Raw genomic sequence first — 21,324 nt, 5'->3', positions numbered from 1 at the left:
CCAGTGTCTCACTGCCCTCACTGGAGATCATTTCTTGTCTTTGCACCTTGGATGTTGGGTGTGCTTCTACTTCTTTCCATAGGTGCTTGGAAGAGTCCTCTCTATGGTTGAAAGAAGGGGAAAATCCTAGACAGCTGTCACATCTCCAAACCCTCAGTTCCTCTAAAGAAAGATTTGAAGGTTCACGCAGAAGTTCTGTGTGGTTAGGAGTGTAAGGCTCTCAGAGGAAGACAGAGGGGCTGGGAATGTTCAAGGCCAGCTTGGATGAGGCTTTGAGCAACCTGCTCTAGTGGAAGGTGTCCCTGCCCATGGCAGGGGGGTTGGAACTGGATGATCTTGAAGGTCCCTTCCAACCCAAACCATCCTAAGGTAACCATTCTTCATGAGCCTTCCTAAGCCAAAATACTGCAAAGCTGAATAATTTCACAGTACCACAGTACATTAGAAATTGGAAGGGACCTCCAGAGATCATTGAGTCCCAACCCCCCTGCCAGAGCAGCATCACTTAGGGTAGTCTGCACAGGAATGCATCCAGGGGCTGAAAGTCTCCAGAGAAGGAGACTCCACAACCTCCCTGGGCAGCCTGTTCCAGTGCTCTGTGAGCCTCACACTGAGGAAGTTCCTCCTCATGTTGAGGTGGAACCTCCTGTGCTGGAGTTTCTCTCCATTGCCCCTTGTCCTATGCCAGGGTGCAAGTGAGCAGAGCCTGTCCCCTCCCTCCTGACCCCCAGCCCTCAGATATTGATAAACATTGATTAAATCCCCTCTCAGCCTTCTCCTCTCCAGACTGAACAGCCCCAGGGCTCTCAGCCTCTCCTCACAGGGCAGTGCTCCAGTCCCTTCCTCATCCTGGTAGCTCTCTGTTGGACTCTCTCCAGCAGATCCCTGTCCCTCTGAACTGGGGAGCACACAACTGGATGCAGTACTCCAGGTGAGGTCTCACCAGGGCAGAGCAGAGGAGGAGGAGAACCTCCCTGGTATCTGCTGGCCACCCTCCTCTGAATGCACCCCAGGACCCCCTTGGCCTTCTTGGCCACCAGGGCACATTGCTGACCCATGCACAACTTGTTGTCCCCCAGCACTCCCAGCTCCTTCTCCACAGGGCTGCTCTCCAGCAGATCACCTCCCAACCTGTCCTGCTGCAGTTTCTTCTTCCTTCCCATCCTTGTTGAACCTCATTAGGTTCCTCTGTGCCCAGCTCTCAGTCTGTCCAGGTCTCTCTGGGTGGCTGCACAGCCTTCAGGTGTCTCAGCCAAGCCTCCCAGTTTGGGCTAGTGGGAGTTGTCCCTGCCCATGGCAGGGGGTTGGAAGTAGATGATCTCTCTAGGTCTCTTCCAACCCAAACCTCTCTGTGGTTCTATATTTCAGCCTCACTCCCCATTGGTGGTTCAAACCAAACTCCCAGCAGAGCCAGCCAGGGCTGGCAGAAGGTTTTTTCTCCCCAGTTAACTCTAAATGATGTCTCTTTCACAACCTGTTCCACTTCACAGAGCTCCCTTTTTTGTTTGGTTTTGGTTTTTTTTTTTTTCCCCTCTCACATTCAGTCTGTTGCATTTTCAAGCACCTTTGAAGCAGGAGCACTTTGTGGGTGGCAGAGATGATTGATGAACTCTCTTTGTGTGTGTGTGTCTGGGTTCTACCAGGATCATTGGCTGACTGCTTGGGGATGGATAGCAATGCCTCAGCTGCCTGACTCCTGAGAGGCTTCTGGGATGCAGAGCCCTCGTTTTCAGCAGCTAAACTAAAGAAGAATTTCTCCCCTGTCTTTTATATTGCTGCTGGGTCAGAAGGAGGGGGAAGCCTGTCATGGATATGTCATCTGCTCACAGCCCACACTGTGTGACCACAGAGGACTCCTGGGGGACTCCTAGTTCCTGTTTCTGTTGGGTTTATTTATCACCTACAGTCACCCAGTAAGTCATCTAAAAGCCATTGCTGCACAAGACTGAGCAGAACAAAGCCAGTAGTGGTGATCAGACCTCCCCTCAGGCCTCTGCCTGCAGTTGTACACAACAGGAGACACTGGAACAGGTTGCCCAAGGGGGTCATGGATGCTCCATGCTCAAGGCCAGGCTGGATGAGGCCCTGAGCGACCTGGGGAGCTTGCCCTCAGCACAAAGAGCTGATGCCCTTGGGGCTCTGTCCTGCTGTGAGCCAGAGCAGAACCAGCACTGGTCAGGGCTGGCACTGCCCAGCTCAGACTCTGCTCAGTGAGGCACTTGCTGAAGTTCAGGGCAGGGTGGCACAGCCAGGGGCTGCTTCTAGCAGGGAGAAGCTGATGGGGAGAGGTCCTGCCAAGGGCTGGCTGCAGAAAGGCTCTGCCTGAGCCTTGCTCCTCTGCACACCAAGGGCACTGCCACAGCTTGTGCCACACCTTGGGGGGCAGCAAGGCAGAGGTGGCAGCTGTGGGGAGGAGCAGCCAGGACAGGGGAGCCTCCAGTGCCCAATAAGGGATTGCAGCCCATGGAGGACATCTTCAGGAGCAAGCTGAGGGATTCCCAGGGCCAAGCCTCTTTTTCACTGGCTGATGTCCTAGGAGGATTCTATCCCTTCTGCCTTCCATCCCCATGCCTGTGTTTCCAAATCCAGTTCCAGAATCCAGCTCCTGAATCCATTTCCTATCTGCTGCTGAGGTCAGGCTGGGACTTGCCCAGTGCCTGCCCCCAGCATCAGTGGTGCCAATGGTGCCAGCATTGCCCTCAGGGTTGGGTTCCATGTTGGTTTGTGTCTCTTTGTCTCTCTTCCATGGCATTGTTCTTCTTTCCATCCCAGCTGGTTGAGTTTCTTTCCCAGCCCATCAGCCTCTCTCCCTTCTTCCCTTTGGGAAGGCAGAGGGCTTCCTGGAGAGCCTCTGGCACTGTTCTGGTGGCCAGCCCAGCCCTGTCCCTTGATACTCTTCCAGTGCTAGTTTCTGACTGGTACAGACCCATGTTCCTCAGTAACCTTGAGAAACCTCACTGAACCAAAGTGCTTCCACTCTTGTTTCTGCAGGTGTCCCCAGCAGGTGCTGCCAAACAGTTTCCTTCCCTCTACTCTATCTCATTTTATTTCCATCACCTTGGCCATTTAGCATGGTTGACACCACTGCCTTCCCCCTGTGCTGGCAGGTGGCAATCACAGTGCTGCTCTGGATGCTGGGCAATCACTCTCAGTTGCAGTGCTTCTGTCCTTGGGGCTCAGCAGCTGGGATAAATGAACCCTTGGCACTGGTGGTTAGAGGCTGACTGCAAGTTTTGTGTGGATAATAGAATCCCAGCACGGTGGGGTTGGAAGGGAGCTCTGGAGGTCATCCAGGCCAACCCCACTGCTACACCAGGGGCACCCATAGCAGCTTGCCCAGCAGCACCATGGCCAGGTGGCTTTGGAAGCTCTCCAGAGAAGGAGACTCCACAACCTCTCTGGGCAGCCTGCTCCAGGCCTCCAGCACCCTCACACCAAACAGGTTTCTCCTCATCTTCAGATGGAACCTCCTGGCTTCCAGTTTGTGCCCACTGCCCCTTGTGCTGTCCCTGGGCACCACTGAGCAGAGTCTGGCCCCAGCCTCTTGCCCCCCACAGCTCCTTTAGCTCTTGCTGAGCATTGCTCAGCTCCCCTCTGGGGCTGCTCTTCTGCAGGCTCCACAGCCCCAGGGCTCTCAGCCTTTCCTCCTCACAGAGATGCTCCAGGCCCCTCAGCATCTTTGCAGCCTCCTCTGGACTCTCTCCAGTAGTTCCCTGTCTCTCTTGAACTGGGGAGCCCAGAACTGGACCAGATAATCCAGATGTGGTCTCAGGGGGAATGGAGCCCAGAACTGGCCCCTGGACTCCAGATGTAGCCTCACTAGGTCAGAGTAGAAGGGGAGGAGAACCTCCCTCACCCTGCTGGGCACAGCAAGTAGCCTGCCCTCCAGCTTGGGAAGTCCTTTCCTGCCTGGTGAAGGGAGGCTGTAGCCAGGTGGGGGTTGGTCTCTTCTCCCAGGCAACCAGCACCAGACCAAGAGGCACACTCTCAAGCTGTGCAGGGGGAAGTTTAGGCTTGAGCTTAGAAAGAAATTCTTCACAGAAAGAGATTGCCCATTGGAATGGGCTGCCCTGAGAGGTGGTGGGGTCAGTGTCCCTGGAGGTATTTAAGAAGAGCCTGGATGAGGCACTTGGTGCCATGGTCTGGTTGATTAGATAGGATTGGGTGATAGGTTGGACTGGATGATTTTGGAGGTCTCTTCCAACCTGGCTGAGCCTGTGATTCTGTGCTGTGTGTGATGTGAAAAAGGCTCTTTGAAGTAGCTGTGAAATGCAGCCTGGTTCCTCACCCTCTCCATGCCATGAGGATAATTATGTCTCTAATTAAAGCCTGATCATTCTACACCTTCTTAATGAGCCTTCATTTGTCTTGCTGAGCAGGACAGGGGTTTTCAACCCCAGCTTGAACAAACTGTCTGCTGGAAGGAGCTGTTTGGAGGTCCTTGAGGAGTGGTTGAAGCAGGTTGATTTTGGTGTTAGGTTGCTTTATTTCCAGAAGGATTTTCAGGTGTTCAGATACATGAGAAGGTCATCAGCAGCTGATGAACCTTCAGCCTTCTCTTTAGTCCAGGACGTGGTCTGGGCTTCTGTGTGGGTTTTGAGGACACCTCACAGAATCACAGAATGCATCAGGTTGGAAAGGACACTCAAAGGTCATCTTGGCCACCCCCCCTGCAGTCTCTCCCTGCACCTCTGACCTCCCATCAGGGCTTGCTGCATCCCACCCATCCCTCAAATCCACGCTGTGCTAGGGGAGGGAACATGTAGAGGGACTGGCATGGAGATCCCAAAGAGTCCCCAGCCCTGCCGTGGCCAAGGACACTCAGGTCAGGTCACAGAACCCCAGAATGCATCAGGTTGGAAGGGACCCTCAAAGGTCATCTTCACCTCTCCTGCAGTCAGCAGGGACACCTCCAACTAGAGCAGATTGCTCAGGGCCACATCAAGTTTGACCTTGAATGTCTCCAGGGCTGTGCCCTCCACCACATCTCTGAGCAACCTGTTCCAGTATCTCACCACCCTCATTGTGAAGAACTTCCTCCTAGCATCCAACTTCTCCAGCCTGTCCAGGTCCCTCTGGATGGATCCCATCCTTCAGTCTTATCAACCACACCACTCAGCTTGGTGTCATCTGCAGGCATGCTGAGGGTGCCCTCAACCTCACTGCCTGTGCCACTGATGAAGAGACAGAAGAGGTCTTGATCCCCTACAGTTGTTTTTGCTAACCCTGACATTCCTTAGTGGACCAGACCCTGACCAGCAGAGAAACTTCCTTGAAGCTCAGGGGAGACCTTGTGGCTGCCTACAACTACCTGAAGGGAGGCTGTAGCCAGGTGGGGGTTGGTCTCTTCTCCCAGGCAACCAGCACCAGACCAAGAGGACACAGTCTCAAGCTGTGCAGGGGGAAGTTTAGGCTTGAGCTTAGAAAGAAGTTCTTCAGAGAAAGAGAGATTGTCCATTGGAATGTGCTGCCCACGGAGGTGGTGGGGTCAGTGTCCCTGGAGGTGTTTAAGAAGAGCCTGGATGAGGCACTTGGTGCCATGGTCTGGTTGATTAGATAGGGTTGGGTGATTGGTTGGACTTGATGATCTTGGAGGTCTCTTCCAACCTGGCTGATTCTGTGATTCTGTGGAATCCAAGTCACCACCTCAGTGCTTGGAGAAGTCAATAGTTCTGCTGCACTGGAGTGAAGATCATGGATATTTGGCTCAGCAGTTCACAGGCTCACAGGGTGTTAGGGGTTGGAAAGGACTTCTGGAGATCATCCAGTCCAACCCCTCTGCCAGAGCAGGACCATAGAATCCAGCACAGGTCACACAGGAACACATCCAGATGGGGCTGGAAAGTCTCCAGAGAAGGAGACTCCACAACCTCTCTGGGCAGCCTGTTCCAGTGCTCTGTGAGCCTCACACTGAAGAAGTTCCTCCTCATGTTGAGGTGGAACCTCCTGTGCTGGAGTTTCTCTCCATTGCCCCTTGTCCTATGCCAGGGTACAAGTGAGCAGAGCCTGTCCCCTCCCTCTTGACCCCCAGCCCTCAGCTATTGATAAACATTGATTAAATCCCCTCTCAGCCTTCTCCTCTCCAGACTGAACAGCCCCAGCCTCTCCTCATCATGAGGCCTTCTGCTAGGTGCTGGTCCTTGCCATGCTTTTCTGCTTGCAGGTGTTCTCCTACACCGCTGACAAGGAGCTCCGCACCGATGACCTGTGCCTGGACGTCTCGCGGCTCAACGGCCCTGTGGTCATGCTGAAGTGCCACCACATGAGGGGCAACCAGCTCTGGGAGTACGATGCTGAGGTACAGACAGGGAACGGGCAGGGCTGGAAGGGACCTCAAGGCTCAGCCAGTTCCAACCCCCCTGCCATGGGCAGGGACACCTCACACTACAGCAGGTTGCTCACAGCCACATCCAGCCTGGCTGCAAAAACCTCCAGGGATGAGGCTTCCACCACCTCCCTGGGCAACCTGTGCCAGTGTCTCACCACCCTCATGGGGAAGAATTTCTTCCTGACATCCAATCTGAATCTCCCCACTTCCAGCTTTTTTCCATTCCCCCCAGTCCTGTCACTCCCTGACACCCTCAAAAGTCCCTCTCCAGCTTTCTTGTAGCCCCCTTCAGATCCTGGAAGGCCACAAGAAGGTCTCCTGGGAGCCTTCTCTTCTCCAGACTGAACAGCCCCAACTCTCTCAGTCTGTCTCCATCAGAGGGGAGCTCCCAAGGTGTCCACCACACCACCCAGGCAGCTGCCACCTCAGGGCCCAGAGCTTAGCTGTGATGCACTGTGGGGATGGGGACCTCGCTGAGGTGAGGTGCTGAGGGTGTCCTGCTGGGCTCCAGCCTCAGCTCTGCTGAAGAGCACCTGAGGAACATGAGGTTGTTCATGGAGAAGAGGAGGCTCAGGGGAGACATAAGCAAACATAAGTAAAATATCCCAGAGGACTCCAAGAAGGACATTGAGGGCCTGGAGCAGGTCCAGAGAAGGGCAACCAAGCTGGGGAAGGGTCTGGAGAACAGGGCTGGTGAGGAGCATGTGAGGGACCTGGGGGTGTTTAGTCTGGAGATGAGGAGGCTCAGAGGAGACCTTCTAGCACTCTACAACTCCCTGAAAAGAGGTTGGAGCCAGGTGGGGGTTGGTCTCTTTTCTCAGGAAGAAGTGATAGGACAAGAGGAAATGGCCTCAAGTTGCACCAAGGGAGGTTTAGGTTGGACATTAGAAGAAACTTCTTCACTGAAATGGTTCTCAATGCTTGGAGCATGCTCACGGTGGAGGTCAGTGAGTCCCCATCCCTTGAGGGGTTTAAAAGCCACAGAGATGTGGTGCTGATGGACCAGACTTGGAAGAGATAGAGAGTGGCTGGAGTCAATGATCTTAAAGGTCTTTTCCAACCAGAACAACCCTGCAAGAGTGGTCAGGGATTGGAACAGGCTGCCCAGGGAGGTGGTGGAGTCACCATCCCTGGAGGTGTTCAAGGTGTGGCCATGGCACTTTGGGACATGGTTTAATGGCCATGGTGGTGTTGGGTTGATGGTTGGACTGGATGATCTGAGAGGTCTTTTCCAACCCAAACAATTCTCTGATTCCATCGATTAGCATTGGCACGTTTCCATGACTTTAAGGGTATGAAAATATGGCTCTCTTTTCAGCATCTCCTAGCAGGAGCTACTTTGACCTTCCTGTACAGAGAGCTGAATTCCTTTCATGGAATCATAGAGTGGTTTGGGTTGGAAGGGATTTTAAAGATCATCCAGTTCCAACCTCCCTGCCATGGGCAGGGACACCTCCCACCAGCCCTGGTCGCTCAAGACCTCATGCAGCCTGGCCTTGAACACCTCCAGGGAGGGAGCATCCTGAGCAACCTGTTCCAGTGTCTCCCCACCCTCACTGGAAAGAATTTCTCCTTAATCTCCAGTCTAAATCTACCAAATCTCTTCTCCTTGAACACTGGAAGCACTCTGGTGTTCGCTCTGAAATCCAGCGGCAGACAATCCGGAGGGGAAAACGTCTCGGGAGCGGTGCAATAACCAAAGCGGCCGCTAGGTGGCGCTGGGGGAAAAGAAATCGACCACTTCTGCGAGCGGGCATCTCCCGGACAACAGCTTCGGCTGCCTGGCTCTGCCTGCCCAGCACGGCCCCCTTCTGCTCTCCACCTTCCTGGGCTGTCAGAATAGGAGAAGAATCTTTTCAAGATCTATTTAAATATCTAAATTAAACATACACGTGAGAGATATATATTGAAAGATTTTGGGTTGGACACGAGGAACGATTTCTTTGCTGCAAGAGTGGTCAGGCACTGGAACAGGCTGCCCAGGGAGGTGCTGGAGTCCCCATCCCTAGAGGTGTTCCAGAAAGGTGTGGAGATGGCACTTCGGGACATGGTTTAGTGGCTGTGGTGGTGTTGGGTTGAATCTGACAATCTTAAAGGCCTCTGCCAACCCAGACAACTCCATGATTCTATATGGAGTAGGCAAAGACCTCATAGTCCACATTTTTTCCAAAGTAATGTACTGGCTTCTCATTATTTCTTCCTTTTCCTTTTCCTTTTCCTTTTCCTTTTCCTTTTTTTTTCCTTTTCCTTTTTTTCCTTTTCCTTTTTTCCTTTTCCTTTTTTTCCTTTTCCTTTTTTTTTTCCTTTTTCCTTTTTTTTCCTTTTCCTTTTTTTCCTTTTTTTTTTTCCTTTTCCTTTTTTTTCCTTTTCCTTTTTTTTTCCATTTCCTTTTTTTTTCCTTTTCCTTTTTTTCCTTTTCCTTTTTTCCTTTTCCTTTTTTTCCTTTTCCTTTTTTTCCTTTTCCTTTTTTTCCTTTTCCTTTTTTTCCTTTTCCTTTTTTTCCTTTTCCTTTTTTTCCTTTTCCTTTTTTTCCTTTTCCTTTTTTTCCTTCCCCTTCCCCTTCCCCTTCTCTTTCCCCTTCCCCTTTCCCTTTTGTCTTTCCTTTTCTTTTTTCCTTTTTCATTTTTCTCTTTTCCTTTTTCTTTTTTTCTTTTTTTTCCCCCCCAAAAAACTTTCTCAGCACTTGAATCTTGACTCATAAGCTTCTTAAATATTTAATCTTTGAAGGTGACAGAATCACAGAATTAACCAGGTTGGAAAAGACCTTCAAGATCATCTAGTCCAACCTATCACCCAACACCATCCTCTTCAATCACTTGCATCCTTTCACTGATCATGCAGTTACCTAAACTTGGAAGGAGCCTTGATGATTGTCAAGTCCAACCATGAACCCAGCACTGCCAGGTCACCACTAAACCATGGCCCTCAGCACCACATCTACACAGCTTTGAAACCCTTCCAGGAACAGGGAAAAGGAGGCTGAGGGGAGACCTTCTGGCTCTCACCAGCTTCCTGAAAGGAGGCTGGAAACAGATGGGAGTTGGTCTCTTCTCACACTGAAACCCCTTTAGGGATAGGGACTCCACCATTGCTCTGGGCAGCCTGGGCCAGGACTTGACAAGCCCTTAGGGGAAGAAATTGTTCCTTATGTCCAACCTAAACCTCCCCTTTTGATCCAGTCATTTGTTCCCTGGGAGAAGAGACCAACACTGACCTGTCTCCAACCTCCTTTCAGGGAGCTGTAGAGAGCAATGAGGTCTCCCCTCAGTGTCCTCTTCTCCAGACTGAACACCCCCATTTCCCTCAGCTGCTCCTCACCAGCCCTGTTCTCCAGACCCTTCTCCAGCTCTGTTGCCCTCCTCTGGACACACCCTAGCCCTTCAATGTCCTTCTTGGAGTGAGGAGCTCAATACTGAATCCAAGACTCAAGCTGTGGCCTCACCAGTGCCTAGTCCAGGGGCACAGTCCCTGCCCTGCTCCTACTGGCCACACCATTGCTGATCCAGGCCAGGCTGCTGGTGGCCTTCTTGGCCACCTGGGCACACCCTGCCTCATCTTCAGCTGCTGTCAACCAGCACCCCCAGGTCCTTTCCCACTGGGCAGTTTCCACTCTGCCCCAAGCCTGGAGCCTTGCTGGGGTTGTGACCCAAGTGCAGGGCCCAGCCCTTGGCTTTGTAGAACCTCAGATTGTTTTTTCCAGCAAACTGACAGCAGTTTGGAGACTTCAAGAATGAATGGAGATGATTTCTGAGGGTTGTACAATCACAGAACCCTTTTGTTTGGAAAGGACCTTTCAGACCTCCACAAGGGCTTTTTCCGTGGCCATGTGCCATCCACTTGGGATGAACAAGAACTCACCAAAATTCCAAGTTCCCCAACATCTCCTGGACACCTCTGTATTTTCAAACCATCTACTTGGGATGAGCTGGGCTTGTTCAACCTGGAGAGGAGGAGGAGGCTGAGGGGAGACCTGTCCACCCCCCTGCTAAAGTGCCACCAGCCACAGTGACAACTTAATTGTGACTTAATGTCATGTGCCAGCATCTCCCTTTTGGAGAACCACTGTGATCCTGGGCAGGCAGCTGGGGGTGTTCCTGCTTTAGCAGGGGGGTTGGACTGGATGATCTCCAGAGGTCTCTTTCAAGCCCCATCATGCTGGGTTGCTGTAAGAATTGACCAAATGGTTTTTCTTGGACCAGCAAGCTCAGACATTGATGGAGCAACCCTGACTCCAGCCCACCAGAGCTCCCAGACTTCATTCTGCTGATCTGCTGCCTGCTTTCCCACCCCCATTCCAAAGCTCAGAGCTCTGATGCATCATAAATAGGTTCTTGGAACCTTGGAGAGCTGGGGGAGTTCTAGCTTGGCACATCCCTGATCCAACTGATTTATGGAGCTGCCCTGTGAGGTAATGGGAGGCTTGGGAAGGAGCCAGGAATCATAATGTGGTCTTCAAGAAGTGGGGAAGGAAAGCATTAAAATTCAATAATGGATTGGAAAGAAGCAAAGAAAAACAATTTCCTGCCAAGGTGGAAAAACAGCCAGAAAGATTTAAAAAAAAAATGTTTAAAACTATTTTGCATTGCAAATGGAAGGGTCTGAGGGGATCCTCCTTGGAAACAGCTTGGCCCAGGGGTTCTGCAGGCTGAAGGTCATCACAGAATTGTCAGGGTTGGAAATGACCTCAAGGATCATCCAGTTCCAACCCCCCTGCCATGGGCAGGGACACCTCACACTACAGCAGGTTGCTCACAGCCACATCCAGCCTGGCTGCAAAACCCTCCAGGGATGAGGCTTCCACCACCTCCCTGGGCAACCTCTGCCAGTGTCTCACCACTCTCACGGGGAAGAATTTCTTCCTAACAGCCAATCTGAATCTCCCCATTTCTAGTTTTGCTCCATTCCCCCCAGTCCTGTCACTCCCTGACACCCTCAAAAGTCCCTCCCCAGCTTTCTTGGAGCCCCCTTCAGATACTGGAAGGCCACAAGAAACTCTCCTGAGAGCTTTCTCCTCTCCAGACTGAAAAACCTCAACTCTGTCTCTATCATCACTGCTGTTATTCCTGGTGTCAGCTGGTTCCTTATTTAGTGTTCACTTAAATCCTAGAATCTCAGCATGGTAGGGGCTGGAAGATTCTTTGCATCTCTCCATATACTTCCTGATGTGGCCATGGCATCAATGGATGTCACTGCCTACAGTTAGGGTTCTGCAGGCTGAGGGGAATGAGCTGGATGCTGCATGGCCATGGAGTCATAGAATGGGTTGGATTGGAAGGGACCTTCAAGATCATCCAGTTCCAACCCCCCTGCCTTGGGCAGGGACACCTCCCACTAGATCAGGTTGCTCAAGGCCTCATCCAACCTGGCCTTCAACACCTGGGGAGCAGCCAGGCAGAAAGGGACCTGGGGGTGCTGGTTGGCAGCAGCTGAACAGGAGCCAGCAGTGTGCCCAGGTGGCCAAGAAGGCCAATGGCATCCTGGCCTGCATCAGGAATTGTGTGGCCAGCAGGAGCAGGGAAGTCATCCTGCCCTGTGCTCAGCTCTGGTTAGACCACACCTTGAGTGCTGTGTCCAGTTCTGGGCTCCTCAGTTCAAGAAGGATATTGAGGTACTGGAACGTGTCCAGAGAAGGGCAACAAAGCTGGGGAGGGGTCTGGAGCACAGCCCTGTGAGGAGAGGCTGAGGGAGCTGGGGGTGTTCAGCCTGGAGAAGAGGAGGCTCAGGGGAGACCTCATTGCTGTCTACAACTACCTGAAGGGAGGTTGTAGCCAGCTGGGGTTGGTCTCTTCTCCCAGGCAACCAGCACCAGAACAAGAGGACACAGTCTCAAGCTGTGCCAGGGGAGGTTCAGGCTGGGTGTTAGGAAGAAATTCTTCACAGCAAGAGAGCTTGGCCCTTGGAATGTGCTGCCCAGGGAGGTGGTGGAGTCACTGTCCCTGGAAGTGTTTAAAATCAGGCTGGATGAGGCACTCAGGGCCATGGTTTGGTTGATCAGATGGTGCTGGGTGATAGGTTGGACTGGATGATCTCTGAGGTCTTTTCCAACCTGGTTGATTCTGTGGCTCTGTGATTCATTTCCTCTTGTCCTGTCAACATCTTCACCTAGCCCAGGTTGCTCAGAGCCCCATCCAACCTGTCTTTGAAGACTTCCAGGGCTGGGGCATCCACACCAGCCCTGCCTCCCAGTGCTGCCAGCCATGGTGACACACACAGCACTTCCCTCAACCTGGGGACAAGGCATCACAACCTTCACTCTGACTTCAGAAAGCAAAGCACAATGAGGCTAAAAGGAATTCTTTCCAGTGAGGGTGGGGAGACATTGGAATAGGTTGTGGATGCCCCCTCCCTGGAGGTGCTGAAGGCCAGGCTGGATGAGGCCTTGAGCAACCTGGGCTGGTGGAGGGTGTCTCTGCCCATGGGTGGGAGGTTGGAGCAAGATGATCTTACTGCTGTTGGTCCCCAAATGCAGTGTCTGTGCCAAGCTCTTGAATGTGCATCCCTGGAGACATGAGGGGCTTCACAAGCATGGGGTTTAAGTCACTGCCTGACACCCATTTCCTTTTTCCCCCCTCCCATCAGTACTTTGGTAAATGGGAGTATAGCTTTGAGGTAAGTTGGGGAGCTGCAAGCCCTCTGCCAAGCCCTAGAGTAGCCAATCTCCTGCTTCTCCAGCAATGCTGTGGCCAAGCAGTGTCACTTTGTCCTTCCTGTAGACCCTTCTCCAGCCTGCCCAGAGTAGCCAATCTCCTGCTTCTCCAGCAATGCTGTGGCCAAGCAGTGTCACTTTGTCCTTCCTGTAGACCCTTCTCCAGCCTGCCCAGAGTAGCCAATCTCCTGCTTCTCCAGCAATGCTGTGGCCAAGCAGTGTCACTTTGTCCTTCCTGTAGACCCTTCTCCAGCCTGCCCAGAGTAGCCAATCTCCTGCTTCTCCAGCAATGCTGTGGCCAAGCAGTGTCACTTTGTCCTTCCTGTAGACCCTTCTCCAGCCTGCCCAGCCTCCTCTATCCCTGGATCCCCTCACCTGCCACTGGTGCATACAGAATATATGTGTTGACCAAGAATTCAGGGCTCTCGTGCCAGAAGAGTGCTGAGATGCTGCTGGTGGTGCCCATGGGAGGATGCTGGTGCCTGCAGAATCTCTGGTGAGACCCCACCTGGAGCACTGCATCCAGCTCTGCTACCCCCCAGCACAAAAAGGGCATAGATCTGTTGGAGAGGGTCCAGAGGAGGCCATGAAGATGATCAGAGGGCTGGAGAACATCCCCTGTGGGGACAGGCTGAGAGAGTTGGGGCTGTTCAGCCTGGAGAGGAGAAGACTCCAAGGAGACCTTAGAGCAGCCTTCCAGTACCTGAAGTGGCTGCAGGAGAGCTGGGGAGGAACTTCTGACAAGGGCTGGGAGTGACAGGATAAGGGGCAATGGCTTTGAGCTGGAAGAGGGGAGATTGAGACTGGAGGTTAGGAAGAAATTCTTTGCAGTGAGGGTGGTGAGACACTGGAACTGGTTGCTCAGGGAGGTTGTGGATGCTCCCTGGAGGTGTTTAAGGCCAGGCTGGATGAGGCCTTGAGCAACCTGAGCTAGTGGGAGGTGTCCCTGCCTATGGCAGGGGGGCTGGGACTAGATGACTCTTTGAGATCACTTCCAACCCAAAGCCTTCTATGATTCCATGGAAGGAATTCAGCTCTCTGTGCAGGAAGGTCAAAGTAGCTCCTGCTAGGAGATGCTGGAAAGAGATCCATATTTTCATACCCTTAATGGATGTTCAGTAGAGTCTAGAGGTGATAGAAGTGATAGGACAAGAGGAAATGGCTTCAAGTTGCACCAGGGGAGGTTTAGGTTGGGTATCAGGAGAAACTTCTTCAGCAAAAGGGTCATTGTGAAGTGGAACAGGCTGCCCAGGGAGGTGGTGGAGTCACCACCCCTGGAGGTATTTAAAAAGCCATGGAGACCTGGTGCTGAGGACCATGGTTCAGTGGCAGTGGCTTAGCAGCAGTGGTGGCATTGTGAGCTCTAGGTGAGCTGTTGGACTTGATGATCTCAAAGGTCTCTTCCAACCTCAACAGTTCTATGGCTCTGAGTCTATGAATGGGTCTCACATGGACCCCTCCCTCTGAGCAGAGCAGTGAGACTGGGCTTTTGGTGAGGCTAAAGCCTAGGTCATGAATGTCCTGTCTGCTGTGTGCCATGTGGCACAGCCTGCCTCCAGCTTGACATCACAGCATCTGCAGGCACCATTACTCATCAGCAATCCTCTCATCTCCATCTGCTTCACCTCATGGCTGGCTTGCCAGCCCCGCTGCTGCTTCCCCCTCCTTGCCTTTCGATTAGTCTTAATCTTAGTCTTAGTCTTGTCTTTGTCTTAGTCTTTTGTTTTGTCTTTCTCTTTGTCTTAGCCTTAGCCTTAGCCTTTGCCTTTGTCTTAGTCTTTGCTTTGTCTTTGTCTTAGTCTTAGCCTTGGCCTTAGTCTTTGTCATAGTCTTTGTTTTTGTCTTAGTCTTAGCTTTTAGCCTTAGCCTTAGCCTTTGCCTTAGTCTTAGACTTTGTCTTTTCTTTTGTTTTCATCTTAGTCTTAGTTTTAGTCTTAGTTTTAGTCTTAGTCTTTGTTTTGTCTTTGTCTTGGGCTTAGCTGTAGTCTTTGTCTTGTCTTTGTTTAGTTTTCATCTTAGTTTTAGTTTGTCTTAGTCTTTGTTTTGTCTTTGTCTTAGTTCTTGTCTTAGTCTTAGCCTTAGCCTTAGCCTTAGTCTTAGTCTTAGCCTTAGCCTTAGTCTTTGTCTTAGTCTTAATCTTAGTCTTCGTCTTAGTCTAAGTTTTAGTCTTATTCTTAGCCTTAGTCTTAGTCTTAGCGTTAGCCTTAGTCTTTGTCTTAGTCTTCATCTTAGTCTTAGTCTAAGTCTTAGTCTTAGTCTTTGCCTTGGCCTTGGTCTTCGTCTTGGTCTTGGCCTTTGTCTTTGTCTTCAGCTCCGCCTTGGCCTTAGCCTTAGCCTTGGCCTTGGTCTTTGTCTTGGTCCCTTGAGCTTGGTCTCTGTCTAGCCTGGTTCACAGAATCCCAGCATGGTTTGGGTTGGAAGGAACCTTCAAAACCATGCAGCTCCAACCCCCCTGCCCCTGGCCCAGGTTGCTTGAGGGCCTCATCCCGGCTGGCCTCACCCCGGCTGGCCTCATCCCAGCTGGCCTCACCCCGGCTGGCCTCATCCTGGCTGGCCTCACCCCGGCTGGCCTCACCCCGGCTGGCCTCATCCCAGCTGGCCTCATCCCATCTGGCCTCACCCCGGCTGGCCTCATCCTGGCTGGCCTCACCCCGGCTGGCCTCACCCCGGCTGGCCTCATCCTGGCTGGCCTCACCCCGGCTGGCCTCATCCTGGCTGGCCTCATCCCGGCTGGCCTCATCCCATCTGGCCTCACCCCGGCTGGCCTCATCCCGGCTGGCCTCATCCTGGCTGGCCTCACCCCGGCTGGCCTCACCCCGGCTGGCCTCATCCCGGCTGGCCTCACCCCGGCTGGCCTCACCCCGGCTGGCCTCATCCCGGCTGGCCTCATCCCGGCTGGCCTCACCCCGGCTGGCCTCACCCCGGCTGGCCTCATCCCGGCTGGCCTCATCCCGGCTGGCCTCACCCCGGCTGGCCCTGACGTTCTGTTGCCTGTTGCCCTTCTCCTGTCGTGCAGACCCACACCTTTCTCCACATCATCACCCAGTCATGCCTGACCATCAGCAGGATAGAGGATGGCACCCATGGGCCCACCGTGGAGGCTTGCAATGGCAGCCCCTTGCAGAGCTGGATGCTGAGGAACTACAGCAGGCTGGAGGTCTTTAGAAAGATTTTTTACAGCCCCACTGACTATTTCCTTTAACAGAAGCTTGGAGGTTGGTATTGACAGGAGGAAAGCAAACCTCTCCTGACTTCCAGTGTTCCCAGAACAATGACTCTGTCCTTTTCTGTCCCCTTCTTTTCTGTTGCTGGGTCCAGTAGAGGCTCTCACTCCCCAGGTGGCCTGTCCAAGTGTCAGAAGGTGAGCTGAGCACCTCATGGAGCTTCAAGTAGCGTGGTAGAGGTCTTGTAGGACCAGGAATGAGACCCTGTCTCCTGGCTTGTGTGGTGACTAGAACAAGGCCCCACAGGCAGTGCTTTGCAGTCCTGACCTTGCTGCAGCTCTTACTCTTCCTTCTGTGTTGCAGAAGCTCACCCTGAGGCACGTCAACAGCAACCAGTGTCTGGATGAGCCATCAGAGGAGGACAAGATGGTCCCCACCATGAGGGACTGCGGTGGGAGCCGCTCCCAGCAGTGGCTGCTGCGCAACATGACCCTGGGTGCCTGAAGCTGCTGCAGACCTGCTCTGCCTTGGCTGCAATCTCCTCCTCCTCCTCCTCCTCATCCCCTCCTCCTTCCTGAGGCCAGTGGTGCTGAAAGCTGTGGTGTAACAAAAGCCCTCTCCAAATCCCTTGTCAGAGCAAGGGCACTGGATGGAGGTTTCCTTGAGCTGGTGGCACTCTGAACCGGGGACTGCTCCAAAGGAGCTCATCTGAGCCTCTAGACGTCCAACCCCTGGTGGGAGCAGCCCAGATCTGCTCAGAAATGGTTCCAGAGAAGCCTCTATGAACCCTACATCAAAGAGGTTGGGATGGAGGGCGTTTGATGTGGCTCACCACGGAGAAGTGACCCAAAAGAAAATGCCTTATGACACTGGGAACCATCCTGGCAGGTGTCTCCTGAGCTGGCTGTGGTGGTGTTGGTCTCTCTGGGCAAGGTGGTGGAGATACTTGCTGTGTGGTGAAGAACCACATGGAGCAGCAGGGTCACCAGAGAGAGACAAAGCTGCATTTGGGGAAGAAAAATGGGATCCAGTGTTTGGAAACACAGCAGAACTGAGCAAGGACTCAGAAACTGAGATGAACTCAAAGGAGAAAAAGACACAGGGACCAGTGGTGAGGAGGAGGAGGGTCACAGGTGGGTACCTCAGACCAGCATGGACTGGATTGTCCTCTGCAGTGGGAAGAGGAACAACTGCAGCTGACACCCAGGGAGATGTGAGGGGGTTGCAGACGGAGGTTTCCAAACTGAGCCCACTGAGAGGTGGTCTGGACTTCATCTATCCTTAGCTGCCACCCTTGAGCATTAGCATAACCTATCTACCACCTGCACAGGACAGGAGCTTCACCCCTGGAGCAACCTCCACACCTGGGATGGAGCTGGGTGGACTCCCAAGGCCTGGTTCTAGATGTTCTTGCTTCCAGATGCTTAATTATATTTTTAACAACTCTGTGGCTTAATCCTTTTGTCAGTGGGGTGATGAAGGACCTGGCTGATCATGTTGGAACCACGGGGAGGTGTGGGGAAAGGTCCTGTAGGTGCTGGTGGCATCTCCTAGGGGGACTGGTGACACTTCCTTTGGTGACCCCCAGCAGCACACATTCCCCACAAGGCATCTGTGGTGTGCTGGTTTGGGTTTGGGCCAATGGTTTGTACCTTCTCCTTGCCTGGAGGATCCAGGAGGCCTCAACCACAGGGCAGCAGCCACGGCATGACTTCAGCAGGGGGAAATGGTGCAAGGTTCTCCCTTGGCCTCAGTCAGAGCTCCTCAAAAGGTCTGGTTCTGCACTGGGAGATGTTCTGGCTGCTATGGATTCATTGTGTACCTACTCTAAGTTTACTCCCTGTACCTCCTCTTAAATTTACAGAGCAGATTTTCTTGATGCACCTCATTAAATGCAGAGTAGAAGGTGATCAAGGTGGACAAGTCATTGCTGTGCCTGCAGGGAGCTGGAGCATTGTGGATGAACTTGTTCTGGAAGTTCCAGTCCAACCTTCCTGCTCAAAGCAGAGGCAGACACTTCAGTTCTGATCTCCAGATCACCACAAAAAATACTTAAAAGCTGGGAAAACATCCCTGGGGACACTGGGCTGGAGGCACCCTCAAGCCAAGGCTGCTGATGACACCAGGCTGGGTGGTGTGCTGAACATGCTGGAGGGAAGGGAGCAGGACTGGCTGGAGAGGTTGGACAATGCCAACCTCAGGAAGTTCAGCAAAGCCCAGTGCAAGGTCATACACACAGGGGTCTGGACAACCCCAGGTACAAATCCAGGCCGGGCAGTGAATGGATGGAGAGCAGCCCTGAGGAGAAGGCCTTGGGGGTGCTGCTGGGTGCAAAGCTGGACATGAGCTGGCACTGAGTGCTGCCAGCACAGCCCCAGCTGGGCAGCAGCTACAGTGTGGGCAGCAGGGGCAGGGAGGGGATTCTGCCCCTCTGCTGTGCTCTGCTGAGACCCCACCTGCAGTGCTGGGGCAGCTCTGGAGTCCTCAGCACAGCACAGACAGGGACCTGATGGAGCAGGGCCAGAGGAGGCCACAGCAATGCTGGGAGGGCTGGAAGCCCTCTGCTGTGAGGCCAGGCTGAGAGAGTTGGGCTTGTTCAGCCTGGGGAAGACTCTAAGGAGACTTTAGAGCAGCTTTCCAGGATTTGAAGAGGGCTCCAGGAGAGCTGGAAATTACCTTTGTGCAAAGGGGTGGAGTGACAGGACAAGGGCTAATGGCCTCAGGGTGGAAGCAGCTGGATTGAGATGAGACACTAGGAAGAAACTCTTCCCCAGGAGGGTGGTGAGCACTGGAACAGGCTGCCCAGAGACATTGTGGAGGCTGCAAGCCTGCAAGTGTTCCAAGGCCGGGTTAGATGAGGCCTTTAGCAGCCTGCTCTGGTAGAAGGTGTCCTGGCCTGTGGCAGGGGATTGGAACTGGATGATCTTTAAGGTCCCTTCCACCCCTAACCATTTTGTGATTCTATGAAAAGAGGCCAGGGTGGGACATCTTCCCAAAGAAGCATGCAAACATCACTCTGGTGGCTTGAAACCCCCCCCCCCCCCCCCAACAAAGTGAGCCACCAGCCTCCATGAAGGAGAATGGCTGGGGGCTGTGGTTTGGTGCTGACCTGGCAGTGCTGGGCTCATGGTTGGACTTGATCATCTGACCTGATGATCTGAAAAGGCTCTTCCAACCCAAACCACTCAAAGATTCTATGAAAGCAGAGGTCTTTTGCTACCTGAAGAACCCCTCATGCTGGTAGGTCATGGGCCCAGGCACTTGGCCTTTGCATGCCATTGCAGAAGGAAGTGGTATGGGAGGTCCTGCAGCATCTAGGAGCATTAGGAGGAGAGCAGCTGGTGGTGGCATCTGTTCTGGGTGCCTCCAGTGTCTCTCATGAAACACCCTTGGCTGGAAGGGTCAAGGCTGCCAAGTCTCCTCCCTTCAATAAGACCAAGTGCAAGGTCCTGCAGCTGGGTCAAGGCAATCCCAAGCACAAGTCCAGGCTGGGCAGTGACTGGCTAGAAAGAAGCCCTGAGGATAGGGACTTGGGGGTGCTGGGGGATGAGAACTGTCAGAACAGGAGCTGTCAATGTGCACTTGCAGCCCAGAGAGCCAAGCAGAGCCTGGGCTGCAGCAAGAGAAGTGTGGCCAGCAGGGCCAGGGAGGGGATTCTCCCCCTCTGCTCAGCTCTGGTGAGACCCCACCTGGAGTACTGTGTCCAGTCCTGGAGCCTCTATTACAAGAGGGATCTGGAGGTGTTGGAAGGTGTCCAGAGAAGGGCCATGAGGATGAGCAGAGGGCTGGAGCTGCTCTGCTATGAGGACAGACTGAAGGAGTTGGGGCTGTTCAGTCTGCAGAAGAGGTTTTGAGGTGACCTTCCTGTGGCCTTCCAGTATCTGAAGGGGGCTACAAGAAAGCTGGGGAGGAACTTTTTAGGCTCTCAGGTAGTGATAGGACTGGGGGGAATGGAATAAAGCTGGAAGTGGGGAGATTCAGAATGGACATGAGGAAGAAGTTCTTCCCCATGAGAGTGGTGAGAGCCTGGAATGGGTTGTCCAGGGAGGTGGTTGAGGCCCCATCCCTGGAGGTGTTTAAGGCCAGGCTGGATGAGGCTCTGGCCAGCCTGATCTAGTGTGAGGTGTCCCTGCCCATGGCAGGGGGTTGGAACTGGATGATCCTTGTGGTCCCTTCCAACCCTGTCTGATTCTATGATTCTATTCTATGATTCTATGTTCTGAACTCAAGGTTTTCTTGATGTGATAGTTGGAGGGATGGAGACAAGGGTGTGCAGCTGTCTAGGCTTGAGGAGCAATCTGAAAGATAGATGAAGAACAGCCTCGTTGGTGGAGAGCTGAGGTGAGAGTCCAGGCTCTGGAACAGGCTGCCCAGGGAGGTGGTGGAGTCCCCATCCCTGGAGGTGGTCCAGAAACCTGTGGCCATGGCAGTTTGGGACATGGCTTGATGGCCATGGTGGTGTTGGGTTGATGGTTGGACTGGATGATTTTAGAGGTCTCTTCCAACCCAAACAATTCTATGACTCTGTGGTGAAGGTGAGGGTGCCTTAAATGCTGCCATGGCACCAGAGATGGTAAATGTTGTTCCCTCACTCATGAGCTGTCCCATGTGGGTGTCAGAAGGACTGACCTCTGCACTGTGAGTTTAGAGCGCAAAGAGTTCTACAAATGGTGAAGATTCCTCAGTTGCACTGGAAAGGTGGTGCTGGGTCTCAGGTTTTAGAGACTTGCTGTGCTGGGCACTGGTGAGGACACACCTGGAGTATCTTGTCCAGTTTTGGGCCCCTCACTCCAAGAAGGACATTGAGGGGCTGGAGGAGGTCCAGAGAAGGGACTTGGTGAAACTGGAGAAGGGTCTGGAGAACAGGGCTGGTGAAGAGCAGCTGAGGGAACTGGGGGTGTTCAGCCTGGAGAAGAAGGCTGAGGGGAGACCTCATTGCTCTCTACAGCTCCCTGAAGGGAGCCTGGAGCCAGGTGGGGGTTGGTGTCTTCTCCATAGCATCAGATGATACAAAGAGAGAAACTGGCCTCAAGTTGCACCAGGGAAAGTTTAAGTTGGACATTAGGATCCATTTCTCCCCTGAAAAGGTTGTCAGAGCCTGGCCCAGGCTGGCCAGGGCAGTGGTGGAGTCCCCATCTTGAAGGGGTTTCAAAGCTGTGGAGATGTGGTGCTGAGGGCCATGGTTG

At 53.1% G+C, this 21,324-nt stretch overlaps 1 protein-coding gene across 3 annotated transcripts in view; it reads left to right on the top strand.

Annotated features, from left to right (window-relative positions):
- Positions 1-16,642, top strand: part of GALNT13 (polypeptide N-acetylgalactosaminyltransferase 13) — an 82,059-nt gene extending 65,417 nt beyond the window's left edge. Inside the window, exons 10-11 of one of the 3 annotated variants that reach the window (XM_054380871.1) lie at positions 6,164-6,298; positions 16,502-16,642. In XM_054380871.1, coding sequence (XP_054236846.1) covers positions 6,164-6,298; positions 16,502-16,642 — 276 coding nt within the window. Of the gene's footprint in view, positions 1-6,163; positions 6,299-15,990; positions 16,177-16,501 lie in introns of those variants that run through there. The other 2 variants (XM_054380870.1, XM_054380869.1) reach the window with 2 other exon arrangements.
- The last annotated feature ends 4,682 nt before the right edge of the window (positions 16,643-21,324 follow it).

This window comes from Indicator indicator, chromosome 5 (genome assembly GCF_027791375.1).
Source record: "Indicator indicator isolate 239-I01 chromosome 5, UM_Iind_1.1, whole genome shotgun sequence".
Lineage (NCBI taxonomy): Eukaryota > Metazoa > Chordata > Aves > Piciformes > Indicatoridae > Indicator > Indicator indicator.
This window is presented reverse-complemented; position numbering and strand designations above follow the sequence as displayed.